We start from the raw sequence: 27,380 nt of genomic DNA, 5'->3' as shown, positions 1-27,380 counted from the left end.
ATGATTCTTCTAACCGTGCTGTTCCTTTGCATCATTTCCACGTATTCGGCCTCTGTTAAAGGTAGGTCAGCCATGGCACGGCCAGCGGGCGTGCACAGCTGGATGCTTTGCATCAGAAAGGAACATCTTTCCTCGGCCATGCCTGAGTAATGCCAAAGGCAGTGGTTAATTACAAAAGTTTTGGTGCTTGTAACATTCGTGTCAGCTCTGTGAAGGGAAGAGACGATGTTTTCAGGTGCACAGGACCGGCGGTGTGAGCCAGGAAAGCGGGGATCTTGACCTTGCTTAGTCAGGACATGCTGTGGGGGCACCAGCTGGAGAGGGACTATTAAGTTAAACACACAGAAGTGCTGCGGTGGATCAGAGCCAGGAAGTGCTTCGGGCTCTCCAGGTTTCTTTCTGAGCAGTTGACTCAGCTACCACTGAAGTCAGTAACAAGCATCCCATTAATTTCGCTGGAAGCTTGATCTGCAATAAGGCATGAAAACCTGGATGTCTGCACAGGCCTTAAGAGCGGGGGCCTTACTCAGGTGTCCTGCACAAAGGTCAAGGGTACCAAATCTGGAGACTGCCCGCTTCAGCAGCGCCAGCCTACTGAGGGAAGGAAAAGAGGCCCTTTGTGGACAATCTGACATTAAACTTACAGGAGCAGCAGTCTTGCAACATTCGACAACACCTCTTCTTTTAGTTTAATGTGGATGTCCCCTGCAGGGAGGGAAGGGGAGCAGGGCAGCACCCAGGCCTGACTTAAACTGTTAAAAAGGTGGTAGAGGTGCTCTCAGTGTGCCTCATGACAGGAATTATACAGCAAAGAAGCCTGCAGGCAGTTCCTCTAGCAGCAGAAAGCTCTCATAAAACTGCCAAACAACATTTGTGGCTAGATACTGGTGTGCCACATTTCTTGTGCCGGCTCTTCCCAGCTTCTCCATAACGTCAGTGAACCAAAACTTACTGATGTGAAGTGCTCTTTGTTTGTCACTTTACACCCCCAGTGCGCTGTGCAAGCATTTTCTCATTAGATTATCCCCCATTCAGCTCTGCAAGGTCTCATCTATCTCTAGTGCAGAGAGACTGAGAGCTAAATTACTGGCCCAAAGGCCACTTGGTGCCTCCGTGACAGAGCTTGGATTAGGATGTTTTGCCTATCAGTCCACCTTCCTTTTAGAAATGCTAAAGAAATTAGTAGCTCTGAGTCAGCAAGATCAACACACATGACACTTTCCTACTGCAGTTCCAATTTTCAAATAAATGGCTGGCTTTTGCTTTTTTGAAGCTATCCAGTATCAGAAACAGTGGCAAAAATGATTTATGAAGGTAGAGCCAGCTCGTAGTTAGAGACACGCATGCTGTGCATGCCGTATGTATTAATAAAAGGCACAGGACTTGACAGCTGTCTCTACCCATGCAGTGTAACCTTCTGTATTATACAGTATCATGATTTAATTATAGAATTGGCATGTTACCCGTAATGACAGACACTTAACGTAACGAGTCAAACCATGTGTTATGTGCTCCACCTTGAAAGCATGCACTTCTGACCCTAAGACAGTGCGGCTGAACGCGGTCTTTATGTCCGATCCTCCTCCCTTCTCCGGCAGTGGGATGTTTGCCATCAGCTGAAATGGAAATGGCCTCAAGGATCACAGCCTTGGGTACAAAGGAAAGAGCCTGTGAAGGCAGTATGGGGAATTGTTTGGTTGTTTTTTTTTTAAGGAAGGTTTCTATTAGAAAGGAATGGGAATATTCATTCTGAGATAGTACCAGAGTTTTCCTCATGAAAGATAGCATGAATATTTAGGAACGCTATTTTGAATGCTGGTGCTGGGCAGTGAAACCTGTGCCTTTGTCCCTCGGGCATAATTTTCCTCCTTGCCTCTCAATCTGACAGTGCTATCCTATTGTCTCTTTTGGCTTCCCCATTTCCACCGGGTTAAGTGCTAACTCTCTGGGGCTGCCTTCAGCACTGCCTCATCCCTGCCTCCTCTCTTACCATGATCCATCACAGGCTCACACTTTGCTCTCAGTGAGGCCAGTCCTGCAACTAAAAGCCTCTTCTGCCCAGGGAACAACGTTTTCCACATATGAAACGGTGAAAGCTTTCAGAAGCTAGGAGTGTTCTAGCTTCTAGAAATACTTTGCAATTACTCATCTCTTCCATGACACTGGCAAGAAGCTGCCTGCTCGTGTCCTTTCTTCATCTCTTTCCTTCAAGAGGGAACAGTGTATGTGTATATGGGGACAAGCAATTGCTGAAAGAGAGGAAGATGGAAGGACATGCTGCCGAAATTAAAAAAAAGATCTGTGGGGTGAACTGTGGGAGAAGGGAGAAGATAGGTGAAAGTTGCCTTTAATTGAAAAGAGAGCGTGAGCAAAAGAACCGCCACCCCCCATAACTAATTAAGACTTCTGTCTCTCAGCACCCAGATCATTTTTCTTGGATATGCTTTGCCCCCACCTTTTATCTTTAGATGGGGCTGTGTCATCCTCTGCCTTTAGAAAGCACATAGCGGGTGGCCCCTGCCAAACCTCAGTGAATGCTAAACCACCAGCGCTGCCATTTCTGCTGCGAGTGAAGGACATTTTGAAGCAGGAAGCAGCCTGCTCGGGGCTGCTGCAAGGAAGCAGGGCTGTGCCTGAAAGGTGCCCCTCATCCCTGGGCACAGACTGAGTGCTCTCTGCTCTCAGAGGCAACGTGGTTTCAAAGGTGATAGGAGTGTGAGGGGAAGGGGCAACGGGAAAGGGCTAGGAAACGCACAGCAACCCGAAGGAAGGTTTGTACACCTCTTTTTTTCTTTTTTTTTTTTTTAAGCAGACACACACACAAAATGCAAAACTGGCAAAGCCCGATGCCAACCTTGATGCTTTAGCGTCCCTGCAAAAAAAATCAATTGCCATAGCTTTGAGGTCCCACAGACAAACAGGCTGCTTCCCCGGGGACTGCTGAACTTGCTGTGCCACATCTCCAGCTGGCGTAAATCCTCAGTCAGTTTGCCTCTCTGTAGCTGTGCCAATTTTCACAATTTGCAGGCCAGACTCAGTGGGGCTGCTGTTTTCCTCAGAGAAAGGTTCTTCGAAGCTGACCTTAACATACTGCTGTGACGTCAAAGTGAACAGGGGAGAAAAAAAAAAAAAAAACACAAACTTAAAAAACACAATTTTTGGGGTTCTTTGAGCACTGCAGAATGTATCTGCCCAGCCATGATGGCCCTGCACTACCCACCTAACTGGGATTAGATGGGATTTTTTTTCTGATAGTTGAATAAGAAAATACTTTGTTTTTCCTTTTTACCAATGCAGTGATTTGAAATGCATTTAACAGAGTCAAATAAAACACCGAGGAACATGATATGAATCAAGATAGCCTGTTGATTCTCCGTGAGGGACTTTGAACACACTGATTACATTACGGCATGCTTAAGAATTTATCTGAGATGTTTTGGTAGTTTTCTTGTTTTTTTCTTTTTTCTATTTTTTTTTTTCTTTTTTTCTGCACTTAGGCTGAGATGCATCTCCCTAAGGACTTCTCTTTTCTTAGATTAATTCTGTTGTGATTTTTTTTTTTTTGTTTCTGCTTCATACCTAAAAAGTAGGAACTCCCTGCTGGTTTCAGCAAAGCAGCATTTGGGTGCAAGAAGCTAGCCCTGTGACACTTACAGACAGCACCTAAGGTCACTCACTGCATGTGTGTTTACTCTGCGGATGTAACAGCACTGTGTGTACAGCCAGCTTCTCCTCCCTTCCCTTCCCTTCTCTTCCCTTCCCTCTGCAAACTGAGTTCATCAGTTTGTCTTGTGTGGAAGAGACCTTTGTAGCCATCCAGAGCACGGGAGGGAAGCCCTTGGAAACAGTGGAAAGGGATGCCACGTATATCCCATATAACACAGTCCTTAAGGGGGGTTCAAGAAGAAACTGTTTTTCCTTAGCCATATTTTAGGGGCATGATCTTAATCCCTGTGCCTGAGGCTGGTGTCGTAGTACTACACGTTCCCCCCAGAGCTGTGCATGAAAGCAGAGAAAGAAAAGACAGGAAAGGATGTGGACATAGGGCACCCCAGGTCATTCTGCAAAGGAAAAGAAAAATAAGCCATTTGTGTGCTACAGATACTTTTTACACAAACAGCACTGAAACTGAATTCCTAGGGAACAGCATCTCCAGTTTGTTCCTAATGTAGATGGAAATGTCACTGTAAATTAGGTATGCAAGCTTAATTTAAGCTAGATTTTGTCTTTTTATGTCCCTTAAAACACATCAGTTCACAGGAGAAGCATAGCTACAGGGACAGTCATTTAGTTTGAAGAACAAGAGCTTAATTACTGCATCTAATTACTTTAATTACTGCATCTATATTTTCTCTGTGTCTTCATTATGTTCATGTCACTCCTGGGCAAGGCTCTCAGTGAAAAGATTCCCAATAAATGTGCAAGAGGTGCAGAGAGCAATTTCCATTGGCTCCAGCAAATGGTTTCAGTATATTTCAAATTGCTACGTGCACACATTGCATGATTAATTACAATATTTTGATTTGCAAATCAAATCATCAAAATCATGTATTCATTTCTAATGATAACATAGCCAAAGGAAAGATTTTGACTCTCTTCAATTTGTATATTTAAGTGTAGAGCTAAAACAAAGGATTTTTGTGAACATTCATACCTTGTATATATGAGATTAGTGTCAACTTAAACAGGTATTAAAAAACAACTGCTCCGGTAGGACAGCCTCTGTAAGCAAGGGGAGGAAGTTCAGTCCATAATCTTTTGCTGGCAATTGCATTTTTAATTTTTCTAAAGGTGTTTTTTAGAGAGAATGACAAATTGTGTTAGTCATGTCTAAGACAACCTTGTTTTTGCTTTCCAAACAGGGCACACTACTGGACCAAGCTTAAGTAATGACAAAATATATACATTTACTTACACTGCTGAAGTCTACGTTGATCGGGCTAAAGCATCCCTGAAGAAAAGTGCAGGCTACCGGATTTCTTCTGATGTGGATGTCAACCTCTTGTGGAGAAATCCCGAAAATGATGATGACCAGTTGGTGAAAGTTATGGTAATTAATGCCATCGCCCAACTTACAACATGCCCGACCTTTTCTGCATTTATCTAATTGCTAATCTTATCTTGAAGTACTTGTTTTCGGAAGATAAGCTAAATCTTTTATTCTGCCATAGTCTCGTCAACTAAAAATGGCTTCTTCAATTAGCTGTTTCCTGTAGAATAAAACTTCACAAGAACATACCTAACATCCCAAGCCAGACCTTCAAAATATCTCCTGTATTTTGAAATTGCTTCATACGGGTTATTTAGCTTCAAACAACTTTCATGGAAGCACCTATGAGAGGAGCAATAGGTTGAAGTCCTCAGTTCTAGCCACAAATATGACAAAAAAAAATGGGGAAAAATGACATTTACTAGAAATTTTGAAAAAAAAAAAATGAACATTTTGAAAAAAAATGACATTTGCCAGAGACTCGTTTTGGTATTTGGGTTCAAGGAGATTTAGTCTACCCCAGCATACCCCAGGGCAATATCAGACTGAATTTTCTCTGCTTTTTCTTTGCTAGATAAAAAATGTCCAAGTTGAAAATGTGAATGAACGTCCAGATGCTAAAAACATCTTCAAAGGAAAAAACACAGAGAAGATCATCGGGAAAGAATATCTGACAGCATTACAGCAGCCCATGGTGCTTGAGTTAGCCCGTGGAAAAGTAAGACCCTGTTTTTCAAAATTTACACTCGGTCTCTGAGGACACCTGAGGCAAATCTTTAATTACAGACTTGGAGAATTTAGCAATTCGCTATCCTCACAGTGTTCTTGATATGCCACTGTGTCCTATCTTTCTGTACAAAAGACAGTAGCTTGGAGCAGGCTATAATTTAGCTGTACAAGGGGCCCTTCCAGCCCAAGCCTCTTGTGGCCTGAGGACACTGTATAGATGTAAGTAAACAGCATCTTGGCCACAAACATTTGGGTACCTATGCAGATAAATGCACAGTTGCTGTGTAAGATTTTTTCTGTTGAATTCAGTGAGGCCAGGATTTTACCCAAGGTCTGAAGACAGAAAGAGCAATACAGTTTGTCATGCAGGAGTTATACCAAATCTATGAGGAGCAGTGTTAATCTCTTTAAACCCTTAACAGATGTTTTAGTGTGTCTGCTTTACCCACTTCTCTGGCTTGCTTATTGACTTCAGTGTCACCTGTTACAGTTTCAATAGTCCCAAATTAATGAGCATGATGGTGAAAGAGCTGCAACCTTTCATGTTGCTCATTTACCAGGAAATTGTCTCCAAAAATGAGAAGAAAAGGGGCTGTGTGCAAGCATGGCTTGGCTGGTGCCCTGGTTTTGCAGCCTGCTCTGAAAGAGCACTGAAGCAGTCTCTCTGTGTAGGAGCACAGATGTCCATTTGTAGCTCTCAGCATCTCAGCCTTGCTTGGAAAGGGAATGAAGCAAATCCAACTCCTCATTTTATTTATTTATTTATTTATTTTTAAATTTATTATTATTATTATTATTAATAATAATAATTTTTATTTTTTCTGTGGAGCTGCTCCTTTGTCTCCTTGCACTCTGGGTCAGGAACAGCAAGGTTTGAGCAGCAGCTCCTCTTGCCTCCTCTCCATGCTCCTCCACCCTCCCATTGCTTGTGGCTGGGAGCATTAAGCCAACAGCTCTGCTCTCCCTTCTGCTGCCCGAGCAGGTGGGACATGGGCAGAGGGGCAGTGAGAAAGGAGGAAGGTTGAAGGTCGTGCTCTCTTTTCTCTTCTGCAGAGCAGAGCAAGGGCTGTGACACCCTATCCCAGCAGAATCTTTACCTCCTGCTGTAAATAGGCACTGAGCACATACCCTGGCCGCCAGCTCAGCCTACTGCTTTGCAGCTGCTATCAGGTCTACTCAGTAACTTTCAGACTCAGCCTTGTCATCAGCTTTACACAACAGAAAAAGAAACGGGACAGCACTGGCTCCCAACTGTACACATCCCTGAAGGAGGGCCGGGGTGTCAGAGGAACACAGTCAAAATACATCTGCTCCCAGTACATTGCAAATATGCTGGCAGAAGCAGTTCACATGCTGAGACTGAGATGTAGTATTAAAAACTTGGGCTTTTTCTCAGGTAATAGGGTCTATACTCTCCTTTTATGATTTCTCTGTGCTTTGATACTTTTACCCCTGGCACAGTGAGTTCACTTTCCAGGGTTGCCCCAAGATAACACGCTGATTTGACTTACAGTTTCTGAAAAAATGCATCTTTAAAGCACCTTGAATGCCAGGTGGAGGTGCAAAGTCTTCTGTTGCCAGAGGAGAGGCTGAAGCACAACAGTTGCCCCATGAAGTTCAAAGGTTGTGATATGTTTGACACGTTTAAGTCATTCAGTGATTTATCTATGATTCATTCTAGTTTTTGTAACCTGTGATTAAAGTGCAACAGATATTATGTGCACGTGGGGTGGGATTATTTGAAGATTATGCAGGAAAAGAAGTCACGTGTGAAATCATGCAAATTTTTTCATTTTACTTCTAAATTCTCAATTAGCAGGCAGGAAAGATGCTCACCACACTGAAACAGTCTTTAGGTACAGCTGCTTAACAAATCTTTGTAGTCTTATCAGGAGGCTCTCCAGCATCTGTAGTTTGCTTAAATAAGGACAACAGGTCCAAATTCAGCTTCCTGAACAGAAAAAGGAAAGGGGATTTTATGGAGGGGATCCACATTTGCTCTCTCTCCTTTAACCACATTTGTTACATACTTGTTTTTCATTCCTACAGGTCCAAAACTTCTACTCATATCAAAATGAACATGCTTTTACTCAAAATCTTAAGAGAGGTCTGGCTAGCCTTTTCCAGCTACAGCTGCACTCCGGTACTTCTCGTGAGGTATGGTGCTATATCTGGCAAGATAACCATCATCAGAGAAACAGGCAGAGCCCAGTCTGATCTAAAAGGAAGGGCTGTGGCTCCTGCTGGCTTCAGAGAGAACAAAGAGGGGCAGAAATCAGCCCCTGGATTGTGTTTGGTGTTGGGGGTGAAAGGACGATCTTCTGAATATCTGTTGACACAAGTCATGTTGCAATTAATTTAAAGAATTGGTGAAATTCATTTGATTTAAAGTACTTTAATCAATTCAGGAGGATCTGGAAATAAACCAACACAAACCACATCAGTATAAAAGAGATAATACTGATGTTTAAATTCATTTGATTCCTAAGTTCAATTCAATGGATAAAACCATTTTAAATCAAACCAAGTATCCACAAAAAGTTGGCAATGGTTTATCCACAACTATTTAACCTGCATTACGTAGTTAAACTTCTGCATCTGTCAGCATGAGCAAAGCTGGAATTTAATGCAAATTCTTAAGTTTAGTACCACCTGCCAGTTGTTCTCAAACTTTTTTGTTTAAATAAACTTTGTTACTTTCCTTCATAGCCATATAATGCAAAGTACCCCTGACTGTCTAAGACAGGTATTTAGAAACACCAATACAAGGAAAAATAAAGCAGTAGTCTCTCTTTACCCTCAAAACTGATAAATAAACCCAAACACAAACAGCACAGCACCTCATGTACAAGCTGTCAACAGTGGAGAATATGGCTCACCTTTGGAAGGTGTTCTGGGGTCCAAAAGATAAATTCAAGAAATAGTCTTAATCTAATTCTTATTTTTCAAGGTGGACATATCTGGGAAATGCAATACTACTTACCAGGTGCGGCAAGATCAAGTGACTAAAATAAAAGCCCTGGACTCCTGTGAAATAGAAAAAACGGGATTTACCAGCCACAACAAGGTATGATTTCTTCTACAAGGTAAAATCTGTTCTGCCTGTTTAAAATATATCCTTATTAGCTATTAGTCATTTTCTTAAAAGGTCTTTCTGGCATTGCATAAAGCAAATTCCACATGTGCATTTAGAGTATTACTAGTACAAATTTCATATGTGGTGGCCACAGGGAGAACAGGAAATGGATTCTCTTGTGTAAACCACCTTGTCTCAGCTGACATCGAGTCCAGCAAAATAATTCACATCATTTTGAACAAATAATGACAACTGTTACCTTTTTCTCAGCTTCTAAGTCACAGCATTCAGTGTACACAATAAATGCTGAGCAAAATCCTGACTCCTGGGTGGAGCCCTGTAGGGTTTGCATAGGAAATAAAGGCTTCCCTATGAATAGGTGTGATGTAGGAGATATGCTGCAGAGGTTCCTGAAGCCCTACTATGGCCTTAATGATCCTTCACTATCCATAAATGTTCTTCTAAATGGTTACTAGTGAGTGCAAGCTGGACACATGCTGCTGGCACTGGGATTCTCCGTGTCAGAAGCTGACATTCCTCAGCTCAGAGAAGTACAAAGGTAGCACATGCTCTGTTAATAAAATGACTTAAGACAATGACTGAATTCCTGGTTGTCACGCTTGCCATAAAGACTTCAATTTATATACAAGCAGATCAAGCAAGGTGGTTGGTTTTGCTTCTCAGTTGTGAACATGACAATCTCATTTATACGAGATTTTCCTGGAAAAGCTTCCAAATTTATTTAAAATGTATTTTCAACTAAATTACCAGTCATTTTCTCAGCTACAGCCTGTTCCATAATTTCTTCTCCACCACACTTCCCTTTCTCATAAGTATTGAGTTTGAAACACATGGTGCAGAAGTGAGTGGCTCTTCTCATAGAGGGAATTTGTGAAAATATGGGAGATCCTAGTTTGCAGGCTTAGCCTGGGATGTTGTCAGCCCATGTGCACCTTCTTCATTTCACTATATTTTTTATGAGTTTTGCTGTGACTTGGAACTATGAGATCTCCTAGATTGCTGTTTATTGACCAGCCTTTCTTCTGGTTTGTTTTTTAATTACTTTCAGATCTTGGATGTCAGCACCAAAGCCACATCTGCCACAATTTATGTGCTGGAAGACAGTTTCTTTAAATCCATTAAGGCAGAAGAGAATTATGTTTTCTTTCTGAACTCCCGACGAAAAACAAATGCCAAAATAGTTTCAAAGTAAGTCGGACAATTTGACCATTATTGACGGTAGCAGAAACTCATGGTTCAAGTTAGGTCACGTGTATGTCTTACAGCAATAAGATCTAAGACACCAAACCCTTCAGGTAGAATTTAGATCTCTTTCATATCCATATGGTACCTAGTCCAATGTTGATTAATGGCTCTACCATAATAGATGCAAATAATAAATAATGGCACTCATAGGAAATGAAATTAAAAAAGCTGCATCTGTCCAAACCATTGTGACAGACTGTAAAACACTGAAAGCTCGGTGATATTCATATAAGAAAAATGATTCAGGCATCTCCTTAACATTATGCTGTTTAAAAAAAAAAAAAAAAAAAAAAAAGTACATTCAAAAACCCAATTTCCAGTTCTTCTTATGAACAAATATGTGAAACTTTTCAGAATGTCTGTGGTTACTGAGGGCTGTTTACCAGACACTATAGATCCATACTTTGTAAAGTTTGTTACTGAGGTATTTTATATCATGCTGCTCTAGCAGTAATCCCACCAGGGTTAAATATTTCTATTACCTTAAAAAAGCTGTAGACTTTCCATGATCTAAATATTTTAGAACAAGTCCAAGAACTTTAGTTATTCTTTGTTCTGTATTTTTTGTCTGTGGAGGGTTTCTTTTTGTTTCCTCTCCCCGTGATTTTTGCATTTCTTCGAAATGTTTGAGTTCTAATGGTGTTTTCAATGTATGGATGCACAGGCAGAGACTGGAACTGAAGTCAGTACAAGCTGGCCCTGGACTGATCGCGGGGAAGCAAGCTGCTGGTGTTGTCAAGACTTTGGACTCCAATTACGTGTCCATGCCCCTGATAGCAGAGACAGTCAAATCCGAATGCAAAAAGTGTCCTTCGGTAAGTAAATGCAGACTTGTTGGACATCAGGTTGATTAGCTGAGCAAAAGAAGCATGAAATAGAAGTTTCTGTCCAAGCAGTCCACTAGGAGAGGTTTAACGCCCCAGGACAGGGAGCAGTACTGTAATGCTGCAATGGTTTTCCACCACATGAGGGTGTTTTAAGATCTACCTCTAAAAGTATCAACCTTTTTGGTGTCTTTCAAAGATTAAGTACAGTGTTTCTCAGAAATGCGACACCCTTTTGTTTTGTCTCATCTTTACCAACCTTGAGTTGGCAGAAACTTCTATCCTCTGGTTAATGGGGTGTGTAATGACCACAAAGATGGATGACCAGTGTTTATAAACAATTCTCTGTCATGGAGGAGCTGAACTGCTCCTAGAAATTAAAGGTAGATAGCCATTCAGTAGGCAGGAAAAAGAATTGTGAGAATATATCTGCCTGTTCTAACTGCTTGACCATGAAGGAAGACTTTTATTTAAAAGACTCTATAAGTATTTTATAAATATAAAATTGTGCTTTAATATTACTGGCAAGTCCAATATTCTTCTCATCACTCCCCTCCTGGAAAAAAAAAAAAATCATATGTAAAACATCTACTAAGACCTTTGTACAGTAAGAACTTACTTTAAATACATCATCTTTTGTTTTACTGATAGCATTCATCATATCCACTAATATAAATTGCAATAGTGATAGTTAGTAAACAGCTTTAATGCTATTACCATTGTAGAACGAATTTAGTAGTGAATGGGAATATTATTTTAAAGACTATTATTCTCTGTCAGTTTCTGATAAGCAGGATAAGGCTTCTATTCAGCACACATAATTTGAATCCTCTATTTCTGATGAGCATGAATTCGTTACTATTTTGGAAATTGTTCTAGCTATTTGGAAGTAACATTGCACTGCAATAATTTATCTTGTCTAAAGCATGTAGAGCCGCAGAGAAGATTAAAAAAATATATTGGGGAAAATGAATTAGAATTTATGTTGTATGCGTGCTGAAGCAGTTCTGAGTGGGGAACATTAAGGAGTCTAAAACAGAGCAGAGACAGGTGCTCTTCTCCAGACTCTGCCCACTGGGGTTTGTGCTGACCAATTTGTCACTTGGAACTGAGTTTCTTATAATGGTTATGGAGATAATTTCCAGGCCGAGATAACAAACATAGGGTACAATTCCAGAGCTGTGCCTGGGGACTGAGCTATAAACCTAATGGCACGATGAGAATGAAGTGCTGCTTTCTCACTGTATTTTACAGTAACTGCTATGAAAAGATGGGGTCTATAAACAGAACTCTGTATCCAAAGCAGCAACATAACATTTGGTACTTATATATCATAGTATACATTAATGCCATGCTGACATGGTGTGCTGTACATTTTTATGTTTTCAAAACCCGTTTCAAATCGTAACAAGTCCTGTCTCTAGCTTTACGAATTTGGTAAAATAACCATTATCAGCCCCCTTTCACAGGTGGCAGTATGAGCTTCTGTGAGGTTGTGGCCAACATCTACATTTAAATTTAGACCTAGCTTTCTGTGTTTACACGTCAACATGAAGCATGCTCTTTTCAGAAGAGCTCATGGCTCCTACAGTTTTTCTTTACTCACAGTTCCTACAGAAACAGGTGCTTGCCCTCCTGAAATGGAGCTGTTTCTGTTCTTTCTTGTGTAGACAACCTCTGAAAAATTTGGCTTTGGGCTCTGTGTGCCTAGAGCTACAGGATAAGCCATGCAGTAGTTGACAGGAGAAGATGCCTCTCACTGCTCAAGTACTTAATGTACAACAAGCAACCTTTGCATTGCAAGTGTTCCCTTATCTATTCGATATGACTTTTAGTAGTAGGAGGAGAAAGATTTGCAGGCAGTGAGTGATGAGGGACTAAATACCAACCCAGATGTTGGCCAAGCCCATGCTGATGGAGCACATACATCCTGATTGCCCACAGCAGCCAGCTCCAGCTGCATTTCACAGCACTGTGTTGGAGCTGGCAGCCCCCACTCAGGGCAGGCTGATGAGTTTGGGTGCAGCACTGCAGGAAAGCCACTAGTAATCCACACAGCTTCGTGTGCCATACGGACTCATGGGTTGGGCTCACCTAACCTGAGGGACATTTGTGTAGGCTGGTAAGGCAGCTGACAGGCACCGACAGTCAAAACCAAGTCTTGCTTGATTTAGGACCACTCAATTTGGCTCAGATTTTCCCAGAGAGCTCAGAAGTGCTGTGGTCTAATGAGAGGGAACCCAATTCCTGCCTGAACTTGGCTGAGTTGCCATGGGGCAGTGCGTGCATCTGTGCCTGAATCCCTGGGCTGTTCAATCCAAATAGCCTGACATTCACATCAGGAGAACGAGAACCCTAGTGAAATTCAGCTGTGGGTGCTGTTTTTTAAAGTCATCATCACTGCAGGAGAAGGCAGCTGCTCCTTGCAGCAGCTGAGTGCTTAGAGCACCCCCAAACGAGGAAGACTTGGTCTCCACTCTCTTTTGCTTGTGATGGCTCCAGTTCACATCTCCTACCTCACTTGTCCCTAGGGTGTGGGCTAAACCCATAGACCTGGGCTCTGCAAAGGAGAAAATAAAAGGATTAAAGAAGTCAGAGAATTCTTGCTGGGCTATGGTGCAACTTCAATAGTGGGAATAGAAAGTGCCCATATGTTTATCCAATTCCAGCCTATAATAGCCACACTGACCTTGGTGCACTAATCACCAGTTGAGGTTAACAGACCCATCTGTGCCTCAGAACATGAGCTCCTCCCAGCTGGCTATTAATCCCCAGGAAATATCCTATGTCTCAATCATGGTTGCCTAATTATTGTTTGTTACAGTTGATGGAGGTTGCACTCTGTACTGTCGAATGATACTTCTATTTGATGGCAGGTTCAAGTGTTATTGCCTAATACAAAACCCATGAACAGGGGAAGTATTTTAGTAAAGGTCAAATGGGTGCCAGTGTTATTTCCCACTCAGGAAAACTGCAGTAAACACTCCTGCAGAGAACAGCTGAGTTTTCACCAAGGAATGTTCTTGATAATTTGAGATAACAGAGGCAAAGGCAAGTGAGAGAGGAAAGGTCAAAATACCTGCACCAGCTTCTCATAGGAGCGTAGCTGGAAGGACAGATACAGGTACTGTGGGACCATGTTGGCTCACTCTGGACAGAAATATGGCATGGGGAGTAAATATAGCAACAACAAATGAAGAAGCTGGTACCTATTCTAATACCTTCTTAACTACCTTTTTGTACAATAAACACAAATCTGCAATAACTGCATATCTTATGCAGTTTTATGAGTAAGAAATCCAAATTACTTGTGGGTCATTTACTCCTGTTCCACACAAACCACTTAGAATATTACCATCTTGTGAGAATTTATGATTTATTTATGAAATGAGGACTTTGCATCTCCCGCTTGAAAAAAATCTGACTGAGAAGAAAATGGCAACAGAAGACAAACACCATATTCACCAGAAAGCACGGTGAATTTGCAAGACAAGGAAGTTCACCTTGTTCAGGTGACAGGACCTTCTAAATAACTACATTTTGTTCCAAAACAAATTGTACTTAAGGCAATGTACATTATTATGAAAATACTAAAGAGCTGGAAGAGAGAGATAGAAAGGTCGTGAAGATATGTGGACCGGGATATCACAAGTTAGATAATAGTTAGCTAAAGGATTAGCAACGTATTGGATTTCAGCTAATTTGAGCAATACCTGGCCCACATATCTGCATTTATCGTCTGATTTTGAGAACCGAAACCATGACCTGAGAGTTTTGATATAATGTGAATTATTTTGCAGCTTTCTGAACACTGGCAGAGCATCAAAGAATATATGCACCCCGACAAACTTTCCAAAGCTGAAGCAGCAAGAAACTTTTTGTCCTTCATTCAGAGCATCAGAAAAGCTACAAAAGAGGAGATTCTGCAGATCATTAAAAGTGAAAAGAAAGAACTCCTGTAAGTCATCATGAACAAGCTTTCAAAAGGTTTAAGTTTCTTAAACCTGCAAAAGGCTAAATAGCATGAAAACATTCGGTTCTACTGCTGGTGTCCTAGCAATCCAAAAACTGTATTCACTACTGTCTACAGGAAAAAGGAGGGTTTTGTTTGTTTGTTTTGTAAGAAAATATATTTGCATCATATTACTCAGCCACTAAGAATGCAAAGCAAACGTGTTTTGTAGGTTAGGCAGAGTTTCTTATCACAGTTGCTTGTTCTGAAACATCCTCTGATTTGTTTTTGACTTGCCCATTGGTTTCTTTCAAATGGAAATGTAGCAGGGAAGGGGATGGTTCATGGCTGGATGTTGTCCTTAGATCGGAGTTTGGGTATGACCAGCATGTGCACCTAGACTAGGGAGTTGGAAAGTATTTCTGAGTTCCACTGTACAGTCAGGATTTTTCAAGCAAATTAGAGCAGATGTTAACAACAAAGATAAACCTGCAAGTAATTCAGGTAGTGTAGAACCCTTTTTTTCTCTAGTTGCTACCTCTTCTGTAGAAGTAAAACTTTTTTTTTTTCCACTGAGAGCCTTGCCCTGTGAACTTAAAGACACTCTAAACAGTTGTGTTTTTGAATGCATTTTGTTTTCTGTATTTGCATAAATTCAAATATTTTTATCCATGGATATGAATACTTTCCGGAGTCCATCTGCTATTTTGAGATGGAAGAATTCACTTTGAACTGTGTTCAAAAAAAAGTTTTGGCCAACAAGAATAATTCTCTCTTACCTGCTAAAAACAGATTTGTTAGCACAGTAGCTTCATTCTTTCTAGGTGCAACAAACTGCCTTCAGTATTTCCATTACAAAATGAAAGCTCATTACAATATGTTCATTTCCACATCTTTGTAGTCCGCAGATAGTGGATGCTGTAACTTCTGCTCAGACCCCAGAGTCGCTGGAAGCCATACTGGAGTTTCTGGACTTTAAGGATGCAAGTACTTCCATCCTTCAGGAGCGATTCCTGTATGCCTGTGGATTTGCTTCTCACCCCAGTGAAATGCTGCTGAAATCTTTAACTGTAAGTCAAAGGACAAAACCAATACAATGCTTCCAATTTTCCCTTCCTTACCCCTTCCAGGGTCTCCTTTAAGTGTACCAGGAGCATATCACCTGGAAACACACAAAATTCACAGTCCAGACCAAAGCTCTATTTACTTTGTAAAATGTTACCAACATTTACTACATGGAAAACAAACATACTTCCAAGCAAAACAATTAAGGATGAAAAGCCTTATAAAAGTCCTGACACAATTTTATCATAGAATCATAGGATGGGCGTTGGAAGTGATCTTAAACACCAACTAATTCCAAAACCTCTTCCATTGGCAGGGACACCCCCCACTAAGCCACATTGCCCAAAGCCCCATCTAACCTGGCCCTAAACACTTCCAGGGGTGGGGCAGCCACAGCTTTTCCGGGCAACCTGTTCCACTGCCTCAGCACCCTCAGAGTAAAGAATTTCTCCCTAATATCTAATCTGAATCTATGCTCTTTTAGTTTGAAACCATTCCCCCTTGTCCTATCCCTCCACTCCCTGACAAAGAGTTCCTTCCCAGCTTTCCTGGAGGCCTTTTCCTGGAACACTGCCATGAGGTCTCCCTGGAGCCTCTTCTTCTCCAGGCTGAACAACTTCAGCTCTCTCAGCCTGCTTTCACAGGAGAGGTGCTCCAGCCCTTTGATCATCTTCATGGCCCTCCTTTGGACTCATTCTAATATGTTGGTGTCCTTCTTATGATCGGGTCCCCAGAACTGAACACAATAATATTATTTCAAAATAATATTATTAAAAAAAAAAAAAACTACAAAATTAGTTCTACTACTTGAGACAGTGAATGTAACTCAAGTGAAACATGGCACTCAGTTTTTATGTGTAATGCTAGAGCAGTTCTCTGCTTAGCCTGAGCCCAGGCTGTTAAGGTGATCACTGCCTTTGTGGTGCACTAATGTCCACGGGAAATGAAGGCATTCAGCCCCCATGGGTTCGTGTGGTTCATTGTATTTGGACAGAAGGACTAACAGTGTTGCTTTTGCCTGGCAGTCTAAGTTCAAGGGTGATATCGCAAATGAAGAAATCAGAGAAACTCTTGTCATTGTCATGGGAGCACTCATCAGAAAGCTGTGCGACAGAGAAGGCTGCAAGCTTCCAGTGAGTATTTGCTGTTCAGTGCTGGCCACACGTGTCTGCAACATGTGTAAATGAACCCTGCTGATGTTACTGGGAGAGCATGAGAGTCACAAGCAGCATATTCCTACCTGTTTTAAAATAAGCCCACAAACTCCTTTGTTTAATAGAGAAACTTTTTTTTTTTTTTTTTTTTTTTTTTTTTTTGAATAATGTCATCTATTTTGCCATCTTTATACTTTAATTTGATATCTTCACAGTGAAGTGAATGATAAGTCTACGGGACCACATGTCACTCTGGGCACACAAGTTATAGTTTGAAGGAAGCCATCAACATGCAGTTTACTAAGGGCACTTTCACTAGCTCTGTGTAATGTTGCACTGAATCAAAAATGGACTAGAACCCAGCCCTGCTGTTCCTGTTTCTCAGGAGAGAGTAAAATTATGACCACCACTTGAACATGCTTTTGATTTTCTTTAGGCTGTTGTGGAAGCCAAAAAGCTGATTCTAAATAGGCTGGAGAAGGCTAAGAAAGATGACAATGTGAAGATGTACCTGCTGGCACTGAAGAACGCACTCCTTCCCGAAGCAATTCCACTGCTTCTGAAGTATGCCGAGTCAGAAGAAGGGCACATCAGCAACACTGCTGCCACCGCCATCCAGAGATATGATCCCTCTTTCCTCACCGACGAGGTAAGAATAGATACTGCCCAAAAAAAGAGGTGCAAGAGACTATATTGAACAAGATATAACTAAACTAATTACATTTGTCAATCCCACTCTTCAAGATGCCCCCAAGTATTTTTTTTTCATCAGAACCTTATTACATGTACTTTAGTTCTAGCCAGAAAGCTCCATACATTCCTGCATCCCCAGCTCACAATCTGCCAATGGTACTTAACCTTTGTCTCCAGAGTCAGATGCAGCTATTAAAGGTGGCCGGCAAGTCTGCAGGGCAAACTGGAGCTCCATTTGCAAGAGTATTTTCTCCTCTGTGACATACAGAAGTCATTAGAAACATGGAAACCTGTGTAACCCCTGTTGTTTCTTGTGCTTTCACGTAGTCAGGGAAAATACATGATATAACAGAAAGTTGAAATAGCTGCATCTTGCCTTGCAGTCTCCAAGGCTAACAGATGAGACACAAAATAGCAGAGGTCCTGCCTTGGCTGCATTTTTCTGCATCCCATTTCATACCTTCTGTTGTGTCAGGGTGCTGCTCTCGCAGTGCTTGTACCAGAGACCATTCTGTCACTGGGGCTACATGGCTCTCCGTGGCTTTATCAGTAACAAAGATGTGTCATAACCTTCTCAGGGTTGTGGGGCCACCATAGGCACTATTTAGAAAGTGAAAATTGCAATACATATATATATATATATATTTAGTACATCTTTCCTTAACAGTCAAGAGAATCTTTCTCGGGATCTTATCACTGACACGGTATTTTGATCCTAGTACTCCTATTTATTTACAGTCCCACTGTCATAATCAGTGTGGAAGACTGTATTTGGACTGCAGCTGAGAGAGCATAACAGATTCCTCACATCCCCATGTGGTCACTGAGCAGTACATGTCTCTTACATTCCAAAAGGACCATGAAGAACAGTGAGCTGAAAATATATCCTAATGCATTAGCCTTAGCTACGGGCCTAGCTTAAGCTGACATTATAAACGAGATTCCAAGCTGTACTTTGCCCAGTCATCTATGCGAGATGAGTACTGACTGATAAATCTATTTCCTGCCCAGGTGAAGAAAACAATGAACAGGATATACCACCAGAATCGTAAAGTCCATGAAAAGACAGTGCGAACCACTGCAGCTGCTATCATCTTAAACAGTAACCCAACCTACATGGAAGTGAAAAACATCCTGCTCTCCATAGGCGAGCTGCCTCTGGAAATGAACAAATACATGCTCTCCATGATCCAGGATATAATTCGGTTCGAAATGCCTTCAAGGTACGTTACATTCACTGTGAAAAAATACAGTTCTTTTGTACTGCTCTGCAGAAATGTGACGAAACACAGATTCTTATTAGAGAACTGCTGTAAAATTTAAGGACAGTATAAGATGATGCCTGATCTTTGTGCCACTTTTAGGTATCAATATTTCAGAATAAATTTGGGCATTTGTGACATAAATTTGTGACATTCATTTGATAGCTAGTTATATTTTCAGAAGTACAAATGAGAATTAGGTGTCCAACCTGCAGTACTATAGGACATTTCTTCTGTTGAGCTAAATTCTGTCAGTTCAGTAAGGCCCTTGCTTCTAGATTTTCAAGAACCAATGATCAAGAAAAAATTTAAACATCACAGTACTAGAAAGAAAATAACCAAAATGTCTCTGTTTCTCAAGAATATTAATTTTCCAGCAAGACCTTTGTTTGCTTGCCTTTCTAACTATTACTGCAGAAGTAGCTCAAATTGGAGAAGAAGCTCTGGGTTAGGGGAGGCTTAGAGTCATAAGTTTAATTTTAAAAATGAGAGCATCTTTCCTACTGGGAAGTTCACACTTCCTCAGATTTGATGTTTCTGTAGAAGGGTAATACATTTGTCACCATAACTTTTCTGTTTCTTTGTTTTGTTTGTTTGTTTTGAAACCTCACAGCAAAACAGTTCGGCGAGTTCTGAAGGACATGCGTTCTCATAACTACGAGCGCTTCTCCAAGCCAGGCTCTTCCTCTGCCTACTCTGGCTATATTACACGTATGTAACCAGGAAACTGCCTTATAACCCTGTTTGTATTCCCAAACATTTGATTAATCCACTAGTTTAGTCACAGGTACCTTTTGTCTTTTTTAATTAAGGTGGTCCTGATATATCATCCACATACAGCCTTGACATCCTCTATTCAGGCTCTGGCATTTTAAGGAGAAGTAACTTGAACATCCAAGTTTTCGATAGAAATGCTCAACTTCATGCCGGCCAGGTAACTGCTACATGGTAGTAAAAATCTAAGCCAGGATGTGGGGTTCTTCTTGCAACTTCTAAATCAATTCAATAAGGCTCTTTGTGCCTCACCTAGAAGACAGGTGTTTTGTCCTATATGATGTATCCAAATCCTGTCTCTCGTTAAAGCCTATATTGTTTATATGATATAATTAGTAAAAGCCTTGTGATTTTGTAAAATCAAGTCCCATGATATGAGTATAATGTAGATGGAAGTACAAGGGTTGGTTCAAACCTAGGAATCAAAAAGATTTAAGCAAGATGCTTCTGTTTTGGCATTTTCTGAATGTTGGCAAGTGCCTTCAATACTACAATCCTCCTAAGTTTCTAAGTTTCTGCAGGACAAAAATTGCACTAAAAATTATTATTATTTTTTTTGTTTCCTCCTGAATGTCTGCGGAAAACAGTCATACAAATAAAGGAAAATGTGATCAAAAAGAAACTAAGACCAGGCTTGTTGGCAAATTCTGCCTTCATCTAAAGTGAAAAAAAACATGCTGTGAGATTATTTTAGTTTCAGTATTTCTAGTTGCTCTGCTTTGTTCCCTTAAGTCATAACTTCATACTTTTTCACCTACAACTAAGTAAATTAGACTTAGGCTCTAAGACATTAAGAAAACTTGAAAGGTTGTGAACAGCCTTGTTCAGGCAGAGCTTTTTCATTGATTCTGTGTTACTGTTGCCTTTTAGGTGGTGATCGAAGCTCAAGGTCTAGAGACCATAATAGCTGCAACTCCCGATGAAGGAGAGGAAAACCTGGACTCTTTTGCTGGCATGTCAGCCATTTTGTTCGATGTCCAACTCAGGCCAGTTACATTTTTCCAAGGCTATGGTGACTTGATGTCTAAAATGCTCTCAGCAACTGGAGATCCCATTAATGTGGTGAAAGGACTTATCCTCCTGACAGATTACTCACAGGTACTAGTAGCACACTTTTCTTCTGTCTCTTAAATGCAGATGCTCTCTCTCTCATATAGGACATCTTATTTTCTCTTTTTCTAATGTTGATAAATCTGACCAATGCTCCATAAGCTTCTCTTACTATAGGAACAATAGAAAAGTCACAGGTATGAAACTAGAATGAAACTACACGACAAGGTATCTAGGACAACGGTGAGAACACATATCATTCTAGAAAACAAAGTAACACTGAATAAAACAAGATACAACTGAGCTTCCCATAGAAAACTCCTATTACTATTATCTCCTCTCCCACAGTTTCTTGTAAGATAGTACTGTCCCACATAACCACCTCAGTTTTACTCTTCAGAAGTTGTCCAGAGACCTTACATCCAATGAGGCAGTAACTGTCAGGTAGTGAGTGAATTAATCACTGGTACTCAGCCTTTCTCAGGTCACTAACCTGCAGACAGCAATGCTAAGAGGAGCAAAATTCACATGCTTATAGCCAGGCTAAAACAGGAATTAAAATGGGGGTTGTACAATTTTCACCTCTAATGGCAGTTCAATTTATATTTAAATATAGACTCATGCACAAATATAACTGACACCATAATATCTTATTGGAGGACTAAATGTCCAGACATGTTAAAGTTCAGGGCCAGCATTTTACTCCATGAACTGGAGTATTCAAAGAACTGCTTGACTTCAGGACAGTTGTTGGCAATATCATTCATATGCGAAATTGCAGAAGGATGACCTTCTTTTACCTGACAGAGGGCTGTTGATTCCCCTTTAAATCTTGGCAAAAGCAGATGATGAGAAAATCCACTCTGATTGAAATTACACATAAACACCCCCTGAACATAACAGCTGTCCCCATCCTGAACCCAACTCAGCCACTTTACAATGGTATCATAAGCCTAGAGGGCTTCCCAGGTAGTGCACAAATTGGCAAAGTAAAGCTCATTCCAACAACAATTCCACATGCAGATTGTGGGCAAAAACTTTACCATGAGCTATTTAACAAACTGCAGAGATGAGAAAGATGATCGTACGAGCATGGTGTTTACAGAACTAAGTATTTCCAACTGCTGTGCGTGCACCAAGCTCCGTACATACCCTGGCAGAATCAGCTGGCCGAGCACCCTGAGAGCTCTGCCAGCTGACAGATGCTCTGCTCCTCATCTTTGGAGAACCTCATAAAAGTCTGGAGCACACCAGTGCTGGGATTGGGTGCCATTTTTAACAGCATCAGGGTGTATCATTTTCAGTCAGACACTGACTCTCTGGAAGCCTGCACAGTGCTGTGATTAGATGGGATCCCACCCTGCTTTCTCTCTTGAGTTACCACTAGCACGGCTGCTGCTTAAGCTCTTTGGGATTCAAGCTTTGGACACCACCAAAAGCGAGTATTTACAACCCAAAAGGCTGTTACCTTTTGTAGTTCTTACCTCTAGCACCACAAAGGCAAAAACTCTTTAAAGCACTGTTGAAAACAGCTTCAGGCTGAGCTGCTTTTAAATGACACATTTTTCTAAAACTAACATTACATCAACATTACAGGTCAGCAGCAACATCAGCAGTGTTTGGATACTTACACGTAACCCAGTTCAGCTTCGTTAGAAATGTTTCCACCTGTCAAATCCTTGAACTGTGACTGCAACTGAGATAGAAAACGTTGTTAGACTGGAATTGTGTGTGACGTAACACTGAAACTGAGGAAAACCAGTGCAAGAGAGCCATAATTAAACCAGATTCTTGATTGTTGAGTACCACCTCTGCTTTCCCTGGCCAGCTTGGCCAGGTCTTGCTCAGAACATAAGCCCCTTTACAACACAAACAAACACAGAAAAAGGCAACAAAGACAAATGTAGATTTTTCTTCTTCCAAATAAGAATACCAGGCATGTGAAACATTGCTCATGCTCTGATACCACAACTCAGTGTGCCACAGCTGACCGCAATGTTGATTTCAGAACAGGTGAAAAGCATGCATAAGATATGGACCGTGCAATCGAGACCAAACACCCAAAGCATGGCTTGGAAGCCAAGACATGAGCTTAAAAATGAATTGTCAGAAAAGAGCTGATGTAATGCTTGGTTTGCAATCATTGCATTGGCACAGCTTGATTTTGAGAAAAGCTATTTTTAAATCTTGGGAGTTCTGACCCCCCTCATTGATGTTCATAAGGATCATTTTGCATAGCAGGACTGAAACTGATTTATACTTGTAGTGCAGTCAAATCCACCAAATAACCTCCCCTGGCAAATCGCTTCCTTTCATTAACTTTACAACAGCAGTAATCCCGACAGGCACATTTCAGAGAGAGGTGATTTCCAAGTTAATAGTATTGCTGCTGAACCCTATGCTCCCACCCACTCTCTTTAACATCTTTTCTCCCCTAACCTCACAAACTGAAGTCAGAGTGTGTTTCACAGCCATTGCCAGTTCTCACAGTGCTGTTTGAGGGCTAAGAATAACAGTCCAGAATCTATAATTGCCTCTATAAAATAAACAACTCTCGTAAAACTGTTCTTGAGACTCTAAAGTCACCTGCATTAAAGTTCAGTAGTGTTAATATTTCTCCTAGGCAACGCACCTGCCAGAGGCACAGAGAAATTAAATACTTTATTAATAGGTCAGAGAAACCATTTGAAAGCCAGACCCCAGTGGAAGATAGCCAGGTCCCAAAGGAGTGCCTTTTCCAGCAGTCTCTGCGTTGCTTTACAGTAGCACTATCCGTGCAACACATAAAGAAACTGTTTTTGTTGAAGCAGACCACATGTCAGCATGTCAAACAGCAGCTAACGATTCCGATATTTCAGATCACACTTTCCACTGCAACTGACACACAAAGCTTAAAATAGGAAGGGAAAGGAAAATACTGCTCCTGAGAAGGCTGGGTCCCTGTGATCTACACCTCCCATTAGCCTGGACTGGATTTGCACATGAGACGAAGGACAGGACTGAGCTCTAAATAAGGAAATAGATGAGCTAGTAAAACACAAGACAAGCACTCCTTAGATTCTCTGCCAGTTTCAGTGACAAACTTGACTTCACTCTTGGTAGCCTTTAAAGCCTAGAAGTGTGCAGCCATCGCACACCAATCATACTCTGATATTCTTGGGTGCAATTTGACAATACATTTAAAAATATCCTCCCCTCTGGTTGTGTATACATGTCTCTGCTAGAACGTATACTGTTACCTTGTCAGTCGTTAAAAACTACTGACCAATTCAGTCCCAATTAAAAGCAAAGTAAAATAAAGTAAAATAGGTGTTTATCTCCACATCTAAACAGACCAACATGTGTTTTTAGTTAGCTCAGAAAGTATTCCTTCCTCCATTGCAGTCAGTAGAAAAAAAACCCTTGATATTGGAAGGACAACACTCCCAACCCATGATTTTTTACCTGGGTGAAAATAAGAAAGCAGAGCACACGGCATCCACGCTTGCTGGGGATGTGTTGGGTTTGTAAGCTGTGCCCAGCCCACGGCATCCTTGAGTTAAATCTCAAGCCCACTTCAGCAGCAGCTGACTGCTGTGTTGGCCCTACCAAAGAGATTGCTTCAAATACTGTTTCAGACCCGAAAAGGTGAAGTAATCATACAGAGCCACAGAGGTTTCAAGAAGCCATGAGCGTGCTTGATGTTTGATGGAAAATGCATTAAATGCAAAATACCTGTGGCAATTAAGGTGTGTTAGCTTATGGGCTTGGCTGGCCAGCCACTAAAAATGTACTTTGTGCTACTTTTGGGTGTGCTGAAGAAGCAGCAGCACATCGCACTGATGCTGGTGCTCCAGAGAGGAGTTGACTCTGACTGTGCCAGCCTGCCAGCAGAGCCTGCTGACAGCAGTACAGATGGGAGTATGGAAACCACCGAGGTCTGCAGGCAGTAACGGGGGTGTCCCTGTGCTTCCTTTTGGCTCCAGGAGTTTCAGCTGCAGTCCGGGCCGAGGGCCAGCGCGGACTTCCAAGGCGGCCTGGCCATCGACATCTCGGGAGGGATGGAGTTCAGCCTGTGGTACAGGGAGTCCAAAACCAACGTCAAGAACAAGTGAGATACCCCCTGTGTGTACTGTAGCTTTAGACAGCTCAGGCTCCTGGGCCCTGGTAGTCCCAATGAGAAGAATTTAAATATAAAAGACCTTGTATTTGAGCTAAAATTGAAGAACAGTTACATGTATGGGAGAACATTGGTTGTTCTCTTTTCATTTCCACCTGGGAAATACCAGTTCTTCCTGGTTTCTTCAGAATTTATATACCTTTAGCTGAAAAACGGGCTCCTTTGGGGGCAGATTTAATAAATGGATGCTAGGAATGTGTATAATTTATTTCCCTGTTTCTTGATATGTTTTGAACTAATTGTAATACCTTTATTTGCAGGGTAGCCATGTTTGTATCTGGTAACACAGAGGTGGATTCCTTCTTTATAAAAACTGGCATGGAAACCACTTTGGAAGTAGAAACAACATTGGACTTCATCTCCACTGTGCAGTTTTCACAGTACCCATTTTTAGTCTGTATGCAGATGGACAGAGTCGAGTCTCCGTTTAGGTAAGGATGAAGAGTACACAGCCTACGAGGTGTCCTTCCAGCCATCTGCTCTGTCTGGAACTTCTGGTGCTCACAGCCAGGAGAGATTAACAACAGAGGCCAAATTTCACCCTAACACAAGCAGGTGCAGAGCAAGCTGTCATGCACACCAAGCAGCTTCTTGCTAACCCATTTTTCCACATCCCTCACCCCTGAGGTTCAGAAGATCAGTGAATTTGCTCTGACTCTGCACTTTTGTCCAGTTTTCTAATTTGGTTTTACGAGTCAACTGACTGATGTGGCAGGAGACTCGTCCTGAACATGTGGTCAGTTCTGGTGGTTATCCGAAACTCTGCCGGCTGTAGTTGTCTGTTCCACTAGTGCGAGAGGAAGTGCATAGCCATAACCCAGCTGAACTTGAAAGATTTCCTCATGATCTGTTATTTACTGTAGTTGATACAGGTACCTGTTGCATGTAGTTGCTGCAACTGTTATGTGTGCTACCGTATTTTATTAAGGCATCAGCATTCCTGAGATCTAAACAACTGGACGATAAGGTAAAAGATGCTTTCCAGTAGCCAAAGAGTATTAACTGCATTAGCCATGTGAGAAGCCTGGTTTATTATTCCTTCCTAATCCCTATTTGCTAAGACCTAAAGGCAATAACACTTGCAGAGCCGGTGCCAGATTTCCATTCAGTCTTTTCTGATCCAAAAGGTGGTAATCCTGAGAGGAATTAAAGAACTTGAGGATCTCGAGGAAATCTTAAGATTCTGTTAAGTATCTGTTACTCTCTTGAGGCTAAAACATAGTCTGATTATACCTACGCATTGTGGCAGTGTAAACACCTATGTAAAGTGTTTGTCTTCAGCAGCCTCACCTACAGGGCACATTTTTGCATAAATTTGTTAACACCAGACCACCATGTTGTACCTTTACAGGCATTCCGTGACCAAGTATGAAAGTCTACCATCTGGCAGACGGTACACCGCCAGGAAAGGGACAGCAGAGCCGTTGGCGGGTTGTGAGTACCCTCTCCATCAAGAGAACTCCGACATGTGCAGGAAGGTTTTCAGCACTGCATCCGAGTCCTCCAGCAGCTGGTTTTGAAATGGGCACCTGAGCTTTTGCGACCCTGAATCCGTGGCTTCCCCAATGCCTTAGGCTTGTACGTACCGTACCAACTCGGAGCTTGATCTTGCACTACTGCAAGTGATGGGAAATTTGCCATTGATTTCAACAGGCCAGGATCAGACTCCCAGTGCGTGCACAGTGTTTACATATTAACCTATATTTAAGACTTTTGTAAAAAAAAGAAAAAGCTAGGGCAAATAACGACCAATTTGGTAGTGTACCATGCACTCCCAGAAGGGCGGTGCTTGTTCTTTATTTTTACTTTTTTGTGCCAAAAGCAAAAATAATCTCTCATTTTTCTTTCTTATGGAATACAGAAGTCCATGTTTTTGACATGCAGTAAGAAAAATTATGATGTATAAAGAATGATTATTTATGAATATATTTTAAAGTATTTAGGTGTTTAGGCCTATGACCAATCCTCATTCCAATATTCAAATACAATTAACATCTAGATGGGACCATGAATTCCTGCTTACTCAGTATTGCCTGTTTACAAAAAGAGCAGGTTTTATTTTACATAATTTTAACAGGATCTTTCATTTTTTAAGCAGTCAGAACTTGCTTAATATTATTATTTATCTCTTTTTTTTTTTCTTTTTTTTTTGTATTCACTGCCGCAGTTATATACAATTGATTAAAAATATGGGGTGACATTTCCAGAAGTACTTACAGTTGACTCAATTCTGCTCCAGTTGAAATCAGTGGTATAATTTCTGTAGCTACCAACAGGAGCAGAGTTAAGCCAACACGAATTGCTCTTCAGAGTTGCCTTCTGAAAAATTATGTCACTGTGTGTAATCAAGGCAGGTATAGTTCAAAAAATGAACCCACCCACTAAG

General features: G+C 41.3%; 1 protein-coding gene across 1 annotated transcript; it reads left to right on the top strand.

Annotated features, from left to right (window-relative positions):
* MTTP (microsomal triglyceride transfer protein) lies at window positions 1–26,514 on the top strand (the record flags this gene model as incomplete). The annotated part of the gene is made up of 18 exons (XM_084285673.1): window positions 1–61; window positions 4,863–5,050; window positions 5,565–5,708; window positions 7,769–7,876; window positions 8,670–8,786; window positions 9,865–10,004; window positions 10,726–10,876; window positions 14,686–14,843; window positions 15,739–15,907; window positions 16,928–17,035; window positions 17,493–17,705; window positions 18,761–18,972; window positions 19,625–19,722; window positions 19,824–19,945; window positions 20,656–20,883; window positions 24,801–24,925; window positions 25,255–25,425; window positions 26,346–26,514. The coding sequence occupies 18 exons, from the start codon at window positions 1–3 to the stop codon at window positions 26,512–26,514; spliced, it is 2,682 nt and encodes an 893-aa protein (XP_084141799.1).
* Window positions 26,515–27,380: the final 866 nt, after the last annotated feature.

The sequence above is a fragment of the Netta rufina genome (genome assembly GCF_964035555.1).
Source record: "Netta rufina genome assembly, chromosome: 4".
NCBI lineage: Eukaryota > Metazoa > Chordata > Aves > Anseriformes > Anatidae > Netta > Netta rufina.
Note: the sequence above shows the minus strand (reverse complement) of the source record. Positions and strands in the feature narration are given on the sequence as shown.